The sequence below is a fragment of the Lissotriton helveticus genome, chromosome 10 (assembly GCF_964261635.1).
Source record: "Lissotriton helveticus chromosome 10, aLisHel1.1, whole genome shotgun sequence".
Lineage (NCBI taxonomy): Eukaryota > Metazoa > Chordata > Amphibia > Caudata > Salamandridae > Lissotriton > Lissotriton helveticus.
The window spans coordinates 862,838,314-862,851,610 of record NC_136071.1 but is presented as its reverse complement, the minus strand read 5'-3'; the positions used below and the strand labels follow the sequence as shown (position 1 = coordinate 862,851,610).

Genomic DNA, 13,297 nt, shown 5'->3' with positions numbered 1-13,297 from the left:
TGTACACACAGCATAAGCAGCGCTCCATCCTCCTTCCTCATGGCGCATACACACACCACCTACAAATAGCTCATGTTCTGGGTCTTTTAAAGGTTCTTCTTGTATGTCTGCGTGAGGTTTAGTACTGAATTCAGTGACGTAGATACAATCATGTTTGACTTCCTCCCTTACTTCTTCAAAGTGTGTATTTGGTAATAGGGTTGCTGGATTTAGAACAGTACATCTGACTATTGTCACGTTCTCTGAACCAAGAAGAATTCTTTCATATTTAGTCATCCGACTAGGAGTTAAGTACTGAGTATGTGTTCTGGTTAACAGAATCACGACTGCATGTGGGACATATACTGTTACAGGGTGTCCCATGACAATGGATTCACTTTGCTCCAGACTCATGCAAGTTGCAGCTACAGATTTTAGGCAGCCTGGCAGTGCTGATGCCACTGGGTCGAATGTGGCAGAAAAATATGCCACAGGACGTCGCATTAACTCATGGGTCTGGGTTAGAACTGTGAGAGCACAATTGTTTCTTGCGTCACAAAATAGTGCAAACTCTTTTGAATAATCAGGCAACCCTAAAGCTGGAGTTTCACACAGGCAGTTGTGTAACCCTTACGGGTGATTGTGCGCTTTACAAATGTGGATTATTATTATTATTATTATTATTAATTTTAAGAAAGCAGTCCTGCTTTCATCATCCCATTCGACTAGATCTTTTGCCCGTTTCTTTGTTGCAGAATCAAAGGTTTAGCTAGTACTGCAAATCCCACAATCCACTGCTTGCAGTAACCTACAACTCCGAGCAACATTCTGATTTATTTCCGAGTTTGGGTAGTTTCATGTTTTGAATTATTTTGATTCTTTTAGATTTCAATCTTCTGACCCCTCTTTCTATCTGGTGTCCCATATACTTGACTGAGGTTGAACAGTATTGTAATTTTTCAGGGGATACTTTATGTCCACCTTTTGCCAAGTGGTTCAATAATGCAATGGAATCAATCATGCAGTCATTTCTGGTTTCGATGCTATCAGCAGATCGATATACTGCACCAGAACAGGTTGTCCGGGCAGCACCAATGATTCAAGACACTTTTTCAAAATCTGATTAAAGATGGATGGGCTTTGCGTGTACCCCTGTGGAACACGATTCCAGACATAAACATGCTCGTCAAATTTGAACTAAAATAAAAATTTACTGTCTGGATGCAATGGAATGGAAAAGAACGCATGGCCTAAATCAATTACCGTGAACCATCCTGCCCTCCATGGTGTTTGATACAGAATCACTGCTGGATTTGGTACTACTGGGCAACATGGGACGGCAATTTTATTTATTTTTGGAAGGTCCTGGACCACCCTGTACTTTCCGTTTGGTTTCTTCATGCCAGTTATAGGTGAATTACATGGACTGCTCATTATTTCTTCTAAAATGCCTTGTTCAACCAAACGCTCTATTTCCTTTGCGACACCTGCTCTTATCTCTGGGCTCATTTTGTACTGTCGAGTAGTTGGGTAAACTGCATCTTCTTTTACTAACACTTTTATGGGAACGACATTTGCCATTAAACCTACTTCTTTTCCAGAAAAATCCCACTCATTAGGATTTACAAAGGTTTGAAGCTCTTCTGGTAAATCTCCTAGGGACATCTTTTTAACTTCTCTTTCTTGTTTAGTTAACATAATTTTGTACACTCCATCTTCGTCTGGAGTCTGAATTTCAACACCATTTGGTGTGCAAAAGATTGTGCGGTTCATCTTGCATAGTAGATCCCTCACTAGCAAGTTTATAGGGCTAGAGTCGCTCACAACAAATTTGTGCATCTCTTTAAAGTTAGCTATACACACTTCCATTGGTTCTATGACAGGTGTCCTAATTTGTTTATTAGAAACGCCGACTACTTGGATCGCTTCTCCCGAGAGGGATAGGTTTGGGATGTCTGCTGTTCTCCCAGTAGAACGGGTAGCACCAGTGTCAAACAAAAAGGTAACATCATTTCCCTCCACTTTTCCCTCAATGTAAGGACCTGACTGATCTACCGGTAAGGATGTGCCAAGTACGCATTCTTCTTCCCCCCCTTCTCAGGCACCGTCAGTAGGGCTCGTCCTCAAAAAATGTGTCCTGTAATAGAAACTGTGGTGTTACCGTATTTTTCTTACCACTTCCCTCCCGAAATCCGGTGTCCATACTGTCTCACAAAATCAGGCTTAGGGGCCAGGAGGTAACTGATTCTGTATTACCTGTTGCGGCTGTCTCATTGAAACCTCATTCTGCGTTTGTGGATTTAAATTTTGATTTTGGACATTATTATTCTGTATTAATTTACATTAGTTTCTCCAATGCCCCAATTTTCCGCACCCATGACAGGGTAACCTTTTTCTTTGCCTCTTCTTTACTCATTTTCCCTCGGAGTTTGCCCCCACTATTTTCACCTTGGCCTTCTCCCTTCTTCTGATTATTTGTTTGCTGACTTAACTGAAGTTCCTGCTGTTCTGCCATTTTTACTTGAGCCCACATTACTTTTTCTTCTAATTTCTTTCGCTTATTATCAATTTCATCCTCACGGTATTTTGCATACTTGAGAATCTCGTTGACCGGCTTCACTTGCCAACATAGTTTATGTTCTTCAATCTTTTGGGAGATTTCTAGCTTTAGTCCAGACACAAAACGATATATAAAATGTGTTATGTCCTTATTGTCAATGTTTTCCAAACCATTGTACTGTTTAAATACCTGTCATAGGCGAACATAATATGCATGTACAGATTCATCTTTATTTTGGGTTGTTCTGTCTATTTTTATCCAATCTCTTTCTTTAGGAGTTATCTTTCCCTTTAAATAAGTTATTACTTGATTATATTTTTTCATTACTTCTTCTGGCTGGGCTCATGTCTTTGGATCTCTAGGGTATTCATCATTTGGCCAATCTACTGTAATTTTACACTCGGTCCACAAATCAGCTGGAACAACACTGTCAAATAAACCATCCAAATCTTTTAGCAGTACCTTCGAATCTTTCACAAACCTTTCAACTTGCCGGTACCATTCTACTGGTTTTTCTCTAAGCTTAGGGAAGTCATTAATAAATGATAAAATATCCTGTCTGGATCATGGTACATGTACATAACCTCCTTCAGGCACTTCACTCATCGGGCATAACCTTTCAGCCTTTTCTGTTTCTTTTAATAAATACTCTGAGACATTTCTATTTGCTTGAGCTGCTTCCTTTTTCTTTGTCCATCTGGCCTTCCACTTATCTAAATCCCCCCCATTTCTGCAACAACGACAATAATTCTTTTATCTGCAATTTTCGTCCTGACACATTCATGTTCTCTAAGTCTTTATCAGAAAATTCAGCTCTATATGGTTTCTGTAATACCTTTGATTTGCCAATGTCAATTCCCATTTCAGAAGCTAGATTCATTAATTTCTCATGGTATATTTTTGTATTTTGAGTAATACTTCTGCATATAAACAACAATTTTTCTTCACTGAAAGAATTTAGTCTTTCCAACCCTACATTTCTAGCTACCATTTATTCAAATTCTACCCTTAATTTGAATATGTCCTATACCTTTGGCTGTGATTTTGGTTTTACTATGTCTCGAGTCCATCTTTCTAATTCATCAGGGCTTACTACAGTTGCATTTCTCGTTCCTGAAGATGTCGCAATCTGTACTTCCTTTGAGCATCGGGGAGTAATTTTCCTGATCAAGTCAATCACTTGTTCTCGTATAGGTAAATCCATTAAGGAAACTACTGACTCTTATTCACTTGCTTGATCATCAACAATTAGGTTTTCTATCCTAGGCTGTACTATGGGTATAGTCAGAATGGGAGTTTTAGGACTAGGTTGCTTATCTCCATATAAACAAACTACAGGACCTATAGTTACTGGTATCGTCAGGGCTTCAGGACTGGTATTTAATTGGGTGATTTTCTGAATTAACTCACTATGCTGTTTGTTTAATGCTTCTTTCTCTCTTTCTTGTAGTACCTTTTCCATTGAGGTTTCATATATAATCTGCGGAACTAAGGGTAGTTGTAGAAATGGGGTACTAGGAATACCACTATTGGTTTCTTCTTGATAAGGTGGCGGATTTTTCATTAATAAATCCTCTAAATATTCATCATCTGAATCACCACCACTAGTCATTAAACGTTTTGTTTTCTCAGTACTTTTACTTCCAGTCGGTTCTTCTGTGGTAAAGACGGGATCTAATCCTTCCACTAACTGTCGCCATTGTTTCATCTGCTTCTCTCTAGTCTCTTTGGGGAATCTGGGATAAAATATGCAAACAATTCTGTCACTTCGAGATCTATCTTGCTCAAAAGCCTCTGTTTCCCACTCTTCTAAAGCTTCATACTGCGTTAATCTTGGTCTGGGATCTAATTCATACATGCGAGTACGTAAATTGTGCAGTATTCTACCATTAAATGTACCATGTTCTGGAAATGCCAATATGCCATCGTCCTTGGTGTATTCTATCCAATTTTCTAACCATAAACAAGTGTGGTAACCTCATTCTATCATCATGTATGATGCGGGCGTTTTTGGTGTTGGAATGATAAGTCCTTCTCTTGTTTTCACTGTTTTATCTTTCTTAAAGTAATTCTTGATTGTCTGCATAAAAGATATTTTTCTTTTCTTTCCGTACATGTTATATGGTCTTCCTCTAATACTCTACTCGGGCAAACCCTAAATATTTTCTATCTGGACGATTTCCTATCATTGCTGGATCTAAATGCCACATATACCGCTGCTTAATTTTCGAAGAGATTTCAATTATTTCAATTAATTCAATTTGTTTACTTTGCAGAAATACTCCTCCAATACCAGCGCATCTCTTATTTTTAATAACCAATGAGTATTTGTCTTACAAGCTGCGTTAACCAATGCTTGTGTGGCTTTTCTGTGACGTGAATCTCACTCTCTGCACTCACCCCTCCTTTACAATTTTCCCACGACTACACACCTTCTGGTTCTACCAATCCCAGCGCGGCACTCTATGATGTCAGTGCAGCACCCGCGACTGACTCCCTCCTTTGCAAGGTAATACGACCATTCAATTTCTTTGAATTCTAATTACTTATTTCATTAATTAACAACGTGAAAATGTTCGCTACTGTGCCTGATTGACTAAAATTAAAGAAAAGACAATTTCTTTCACAACGAGTAAAACCTTTTCCGTCTACTCTTCATGCACTGCGAGTAAAACAACCTTCCGCTTACTCTTCACTCAAGCAAAAAGAACCTGTTACTCCTTCAGACTTACCCTTTCTAGGTGATATAAGACCAAAGTTTCACCAACGAACTCCTTTGCTATCAATCACTCACTTTTATACAAGAAAATAATCTCTAACTAGTGTGTCAAGTTTTACCTAACTTTCCGCACTTACTTCATCAAGGCAAGTAACCTCACTGCAATGTGGCTTGCATTTACCACCCGCTATTCAGTCAATAAAATCAATAATCAATAGGCAACTAACTACCTATCTTTAACTAAACCCTAACCATCATACTGCTACCAGAAAAATACTGATGGCGCACGGGATTACCAGCTCAATTAATCCTACTCACCTGGGCCTATAAACATTCACACTATTGAACCGGTAATCCTGCTTCTACTTACTGCCTATCAGGATTTAATTTCTTCGGACTTATACCTGTACACCATGACTTACCAAACTTTTGTCACCTATGCTATAAGTCCTAGGGATCGAAAAGGGAGTTCGCATAATACGTACAATGTAATAATTTACCTTTCCTGAAATAATCACAGACTCCGGAGAAGTTTTAAACACTTTATCTATGCAAATTTTTCTGAGTCAGCGGCCACAATACAGTGACCATAAATTTTACAGGTAAGAAAATAACAAATAAGACGTAAAGTTTGCAAGAAATTTTAGTAATGCCTTTAGTCAGTGGTACCTGTGAAGGGTGAAAAAGGGAAATAGTACAAGGACAGACCACATGGATTATATTTACCTAGAATGGTGCGAGGACCAATCTTGGCCACGGGCTGGGGCAAAGAAAAGGGGTCCTGACTAATCAGGTGCCAACGGGACAAAACAGGTCCTCTCTAGCAATGACGTACTCCGACTGGGTAATCGATACTTCTACCTGGGCACACCCCGATTCTCCACCAGCACCTCTGCTCTCGATTCTCCTTCAGCATAGGTTGGGTCAGTGACAGGTTTGTGACAAGTCAGACAAATTAACTAACTAAGCCTACCTTAGTTATACTATTTTCTGGGCAATGTACCACCCCTAAATGTTGCAAATTCTATATGTTCCCTTCATTTGATTGGTTAGAAAGACGAGGAGAGGTCCTCACACGATACTAAGATGAGGTAATTTTCATTTACTTAAATTAATCAAGTTCCCGCGCCTTAATTTATTTTCCCATGTACTTTTATTCCACCCAGAAATATTGGTTTCAAATCATATACATTGTATTTGTTACAGTTCATATTTCTTCCTCTCCTGAGGACAAATGGTCATTTTCCCAGGAAAATCGTGGGTAAGATGAGTATTGGCAACCATTCAATGACAGTAACTTCAGAGATTCCTAGGATCATCTGCGCAGACGCAGCCTTTTCAATATGGAGTTTTATGTCACCCTTCAGGTCCAAATACAAGCTAATAACAAAGTCAAAGAAAAACATATTAGAATACAAAATAAATGAATGCACTGTATACCACTTGTCTCTACTCTAACACCATTACTTTTTTTTTAACTATAGCATTAATAGTTAAGCAGAACGAACACAGTTTAGTTGAAGCAGTAGCAGGTGCTTTAATGTGTGAGACATGAAGCAGCCATCTTGGCACTAGTGCACAGATGCAAGAAATTCCCACCGAAGTGAAAGACGTCACACCACGTAGATGTGGCGGACACAAGCGCAAAAGAGTTCCCGCGTATTCGGCGGCCATTTTAGGACATTCGGGTTACTGTTAGTAAAAGCACATATGCAAGCTTCCCCATCTTGCTAATAATGTTGTGTAATGCAAATATTAGTAAACAAAACATGTTGATTTAATTAGTTACGTGTTATTTCGAGAGGACTGAGTCCAAGCAAGTTTCAGTACGTATAAAACCTTGCTCCATCACCAGCTATTCTAAGTCTCACAGGGGTGGTGGCCAAAAAAGATTATCTCGGACTTATCCGGGTTACATTTCATTTGATTTTCTTTTAGCCACAAGAAAACCTCTGAGAGACAAGCATTGATTGCATGACCGTCAAACTCGCCCCACTTCTCACACCTGAACAACAACTGGGTATCGTCTGCATACGATATAATTTTAGCCCCGTGTTGTTCGGCCAAAAGTGCAATAGGGGCCAGATATAAGTTAAATAGAGTTGGGCTTAAAATAGATCCCTGCGGGACCCCGACATTCATAGGAGGAATATCAGCAGAAAATGGGGGGACCATATAGTCTGAAAACGATTACTGAGAAAAGACATAATCCATCTCACGGCCACCAACACCGCCCTCTGCTAGTTTTTGCACCAGTCTATTGTGGGGGACGGTGTCAAATGCCGCGGAGAGGTCCAACATAACCAAGACCGCATTACCACCCTTGTCAAGTGTGGCTTTTATAGTTTCAGCCACTTCTAATAGGGCTGATTCAGTGCTGAAATTTGCTCTAAAACCGACTGACTAGAGTGCAACAGGTGATTAGTCTCAATGTGTTTGGTAATAATGGAGTTGAAATATTTCTCCAAAACCTTGGAGAAAAAAGGAAGCAAAGATATGGGTCGATAATTACCAGGTACCTCCGGGTCAGCTGAGGTTTTTTTGTAGCAAAGGAAGAATTTTGGCATGTTTCCAACAAAGAGGCATATGTCCTTCCTGCAAGGAGTTGTTAAGGATCCGTTTTACAGTGGGATTGATCACCTCAGCAATTGCCGATAGTACATTGGCAGGACAGGGGTCCGATGAAGAACCCGACTTCAGACTATTAGAATCAGTGTAATGTAATTCAGATTTAAAATAGCAGTAGCTCTGAATGAGTAGTAACATGCAGAGAGATTCACTCTTTCAGCAATGAACTACAGCATACAAAAAATAAACATGTTTCCATAAATTTCTCCTTTGTACTGGATCACTGTTCATTTCAAAAAACAAAACAGAGGAGGGAAATGTGTTTAAACTGCAGCTATAATAATGCTCAGTGACCTGTCCTTGAATTTGGCTGCTGGATCTGGCAGTAGGCATTATGACGTCACAACTCAAGTGTAATATGTTAGAACAGTTGATCAGCCAAGCCACTTTCTTATTGCAGGTGACTAGAGATGCCACAACTCAACTGTAATAAGGAAATTAGAGACAGATTTGTGCACCTCCGTGCATTATAAAGTCATTCACTTTACCGCAATTTTATAGCAATGTTGCATAGTTTGGAAAATGTGTATTTATCCATTTAAGATGTGTTTATACATGTATTATGCTACAAAATAAAATGAAAGACAGCATATTTATCAGAACACAGGCTATTGCTTTGCCATCATTTTTGTCAGTTACAAGGAAACATATCAGCAGTGACAATGCTTCATCCGTTTGAATTTCATATTTAATCTATATACGAGTCCTTCAAGTGCCATTTTCTTTGTATTTGTTCTTACAACTAAAAATATCATCATATAATATTTTTTGTGAAATAAATACAGACAGAAATGCATTATCGTGACCTACTTATTGATAACTGGGATGATGTAGGTGTTGCTAACATTTAATTGACTTAAACAATTCTAATAGATTCCACCTCTGGTTTACTTTTCTAGTGACATTAATACGATCAACGAAGGACTGGGAGACAAAGTTTGTATTTTTGTACAGTATTTTGCCACATTTTTGACTGGAATCATTATTGGATTTGTGAAAGGCTGGAAGCTCACCTTGGTTATTTTATCTGTTAGTCCACTCCTTGGAGCATCAGCGGCTGTTTGGACAATGGTGAGTATAAAGTAATGTATTGTGTAAGATGCAGTTTCTTTCTTCATGTTAAATTTGTATTGTTGGCATTGGAACATGGCAAAGTAAAGTTTGTGTGAATACGTGATGTAGCCACAGCTGTAAGTCAAGGTCTTTTATCCAGTAGCCATTGGCATCCTGAGAGCTGCAGTTTTGAATTACTAATTGAAGGGAGAGCTCATGATATGGTGACTCTTGGCAACTATGCTGAAGATCTAAGATCTGATTAATTTCAAAACATCGATCTGATTCACTACCTGCTAAAAAGATCCTGAATCTTCTGTGAAAATCAACAGAGTAATTCTTATTCAAGTAATGGTCATCATAAGTTTAAAAACAGTCCTGGCTCAAAAAGATAATCATTTAAAGATAAATTTGGAATTTTATTTGTGGCAATTTACTTTCCGTTTTAAAATCTGCATCAAACAACTGTGGTTCAATGTAAGATTTATTTAACCAAACTCACCATTGCAATAAGCTCCCCTTCTTTATGAGAAAAGAACAGAATCTTCTTAGGTACAGGAAAACGTTTTGGGATGCGACCGAGCTCTTTGCCGGGGCCGGTTTTCTGCCGATTTTGTTACAGGGCCGATTTTGCAGCTATGCTTCAAAAATGTCCCTGTAACAAAAACGGCCCCCAGGGGCCCAAAACCAGCCACCACCCTTGCGGCGCACCGGGGAATTGCCCGGTACCCGTAACGGCCAGTCCGGCACTGATTGGGAGTGTGCAAGTCATAATTCTGAAGGCCATCCGGCATCATTCCAGGAGGTTGAATTATTACTGAAGATCAGGACTTCTGTTTTTTCAGTTTTAAGCTTTAGGCACTTCTTTCTCATTCAGTCAACGATGCTTGTCAGGCAGCTGTGGAACCTGGATCTAGGGGTGATGGGGGTCCCTGGAGAGGGAGTGGATAAGTTGTGTGTTGTCTGTGTATGAGATGATGTTGAGCCTGTGGGATCTGTCGATGTAGACCAAGGGTGTCCTATAGATGTTGATGAGGGTGGGGCTAAGGAATGAGCCCTGAGAGACCTGCAGATGGTGTCCTTGGGTTTGGTGGTGAAAGGAGGTAGGAAGACTTTTTGGGTTCTTTCTGTTAGGAAAGAAGCGATCCATCTGAGGACATTCCATTGGATCCCAATGCTGTGTAGCCTGGTGATTAGCAGGAGGTGAAATCCCATGTCAAACCCTGCTGAGAGGTCAAGGAGGGCCAGGGACCCTGTTTCTCCTTGGCTGAGGATGGCTTGGATGCCCTCTGAAGCTGCCAGGAACAGTCTCAGTGCAGGGGTTGCTACAGAATCCAGACTGGGAGGTTGAGTTGGTGGTGTTGCTCAAGGTGGCTGGTTGTGAATGGCCTTTTCCAGTACTTTGGCTTGGAAGGGGAGTAAGGTGATGGGTTGGTAGCTCTTGATTTCACTGGGGTCATCTGATGGGTTCTTCAGTAAGGGTTTGATCTCTAGCCTTCTGGGAAGGAGGCTGTGGTTATGGAGGTATTGAGCAAGGAGGTAAGTTTGTGGCTTCATTTATTTTATCTGAGGTTGAAGATGCGGTGTGACCTGGGGTCATGTTAAACCGACCTTTTTGAGAAAGGATAGCCTGGGGACATTCACAATAGAAAGATTGGTTTAGCCAAATGCGCCTGATTAACAAGTGGCTGGGACAACAACCAGATAAATTAGACTTTACATATCACTCGCACGCACATAATACCAATGTGAGGCTGGGCTGCTTTCTTGTCTGGGCATCACTCCAAGAAGACTTCATTACTACAACAATTTCATACTATGTACCAGTCTCAATAAATAGTAAATTTCCAGCCAGACCCCACACAAGAGGAGAGTGAAGGCTCAGTGAGAACATGTTGATGTGCCCAACATGGGAATCCATAACGGATGCAATATAATCTTATCTACCAGAAACAAATCATGGGGAACTGGGAATAGGTATGCTTTGACATGCACTAAAGGCTGCAGCAAGAGGGCACATAAAAAGTGCCTCGATAGCATTCATCATCAATTGGAAGCAAAACAGGGGAGATCTGGAAGAGCAACTAAAAGGGATACATGAAAGGACAGTATCCCAAAAGCTCACAGCAAGAATATTGACTTTGACAGTGACAAAACAGTATATCCATTATTGACCGAACAAGTCAAACAAAAGTACTATGTGGGTGGCAGCAAAGCAGGCAAAATAATCACTTGCAATATACCCTTTAAGGCAAACTCCTGACATAGGTTGGATCCAAACAGGTGTGACTTGAATGAAACATGGAGATTAGACCAAAACAGCAAGTTCGTTCAAGTCATACTAGAGACCTCGAATTATCAGGCAAGGGCAATAAATAAATTCTGCAAGTCACAAAGGCACAACCCTTACACAATCCCATACTGAAAAATTAGAGAACCCCTTCAGATCAGGTGAGATAATCACATGCATACATACATTACAAAATAGAACATCTCCAGGAGTTTCCCTCTATTATTCTGTAAGACTTTTTGCACTTTATGGGTCCCAACATGATATGTGGTTTGTACCACCCTAAATAAATAGCAATGCAAAACCTCCTCACAGGGGTACTAGCTGCCAGACTGTTCCCTCTGCTACTGGATGTGCTACATCTGGAGCAGGCCAGATTTGTTCCAGGGTAGAGTGGACATAACATAAAAAGATTACACCCATCATCAACAATATCTACAGAGCAAGGGTGAAGAGGTGTAAATGGGAATTCCTGACTCAATTGACACATCCAGGTTAGATTCAAGGTATTTTATGTGTACTGAGTGGATACTAGGTCCATTTGGAGAAGTGAGTCTCATTGGGACCACCTCTGTGAGACTTACAGTTCTCCCCTAACACAGTAAATTCAAAATGATCTACGAATATGGCACATGCACATAAGGGTGCTGCGGTGTTTGTTGCATAGCAAAAATCAAAGTGACAACCCTATCAATGACTTTCTGCCTAATCCGTGCCATACAACTTACACTGCCTCTAACAATGCTCACGAAAATATAAAGGGGAAATGAAGCATTGATATGGAAAGGGACATGTTCTAGAATAATTATTCAAGGGCAATAAAAAGACTAGTTCATCAAGGAAGAATGGGTGTTCCAGATATAATCAATTCTTATCAAGTCTCCCAGTTGCACTTCATGATAGAATGAAGGCACAGAAAGTCAGAAAAGCAATGGTGCTTCTTAGCTCACTTAGTATTGGGAAAACGTATCTGGAAGGTACCCTGGACAGAGATGAAGCCCACCATGAGGACTACAATCCTCACTGGTGACTAGAGTGACATTTATACTGTGTCAAGGGGTGGAAGTAAACAAGGGATTAACCCCTTTCCCATCACGTTTTACCACAATCATTAACCACTCTTCTCCACAGGACACACAACCAGATCATGTGTGGGCAACAGCTAGATGCACCATAATAGAAGATCTATTTGATGAAGAGGGAAATAAAGATTTTAAATCACTGACAAAATAATTTCAGAGCCTGGTGGCAGAGCAATCTCACTATTGGCAAATCAGACTTTGGATAAGTAACCTGAAATCAGGTGGGCCACAACTTGAAACCTGAAGGCCTTTAAAAATGGTTATTACTGAAAAAAGGAGACCAGGGAATGCTGTCAGACATATGCAAACTATTGTCAGAAAAATGAAGGTGAGACTTTGAGTCCCATATCATGTTCCTGGGCCTACCTAGGCTCCATTGCTAATGGAAAAGAGTGTTTGCTGCATTAGATAATATATTTCACATGGAAATCCCCAGATTCTCCACATACGTTACTAAGATTGCCCAGCAGACTCACTTTCACAGAAGGGTAAACAATTGGACTTTCATTACTAGCAGTGAAGCAATTCTTGCCACTCGGAAAAAAAGAACAATTTCAGTACAAGGCTGGTTCAAAAAGCTTTGACCCATACTGGGAATGGAGAAGATAGCACTTTCATTATCCCAGGAGCACTGAATTTCTGATACAATCTGGAAACCCTTTCTGCGGTACCTCCCTACCAAATGTACAGAACTCGCATGCCTCAAATATTTAAGAGTACTACAAACAATCCAGTACAGAAATAAAGGATACTGAGGACACCTTCTACTACAAGCCATACACAAACCACCCTACTAGTTAAGGTATTGAACCATTTACCTTATGACAAATACATGAGAGAGGAGGAGGAGTGGGTTAGGTTAAAAGAAATGGGAGGGGGTGGAGAAGGATGATTTGCTTTCAGTGTGGGATTCATTTACATTGAGTGTTTTTTTCAGTTAGTAACCTCTTCTAAGAAATGCCCTTTTCCCCAAGCTGGTTCTGGGT

At 40.2% G+C, this 13,297-nt stretch overlaps 1 protein-coding gene across 2 annotated transcripts in view; it reads left to right on the top strand.

The window, feature by feature from the left end:
• LOC144784600 (ATP-dependent translocase ABCB1-like) overlaps positions 1-13,297 on the top strand; it is a 223,057-nt gene that overhangs the window by 86,995 nt on the left and 122,765 nt on the right. For both annotated transcript variants that reach the window (XM_078663506.1, XM_078663505.1), the window contains exon 8: positions 8,786-8,957. In XM_078663506.1, the coding sequence (XP_078519632.1) occupies positions 8,786-8,957 (172 nt within the window). The remainder of the gene's footprint in view (positions 1-8,785; positions 8,958-13,297) is intronic.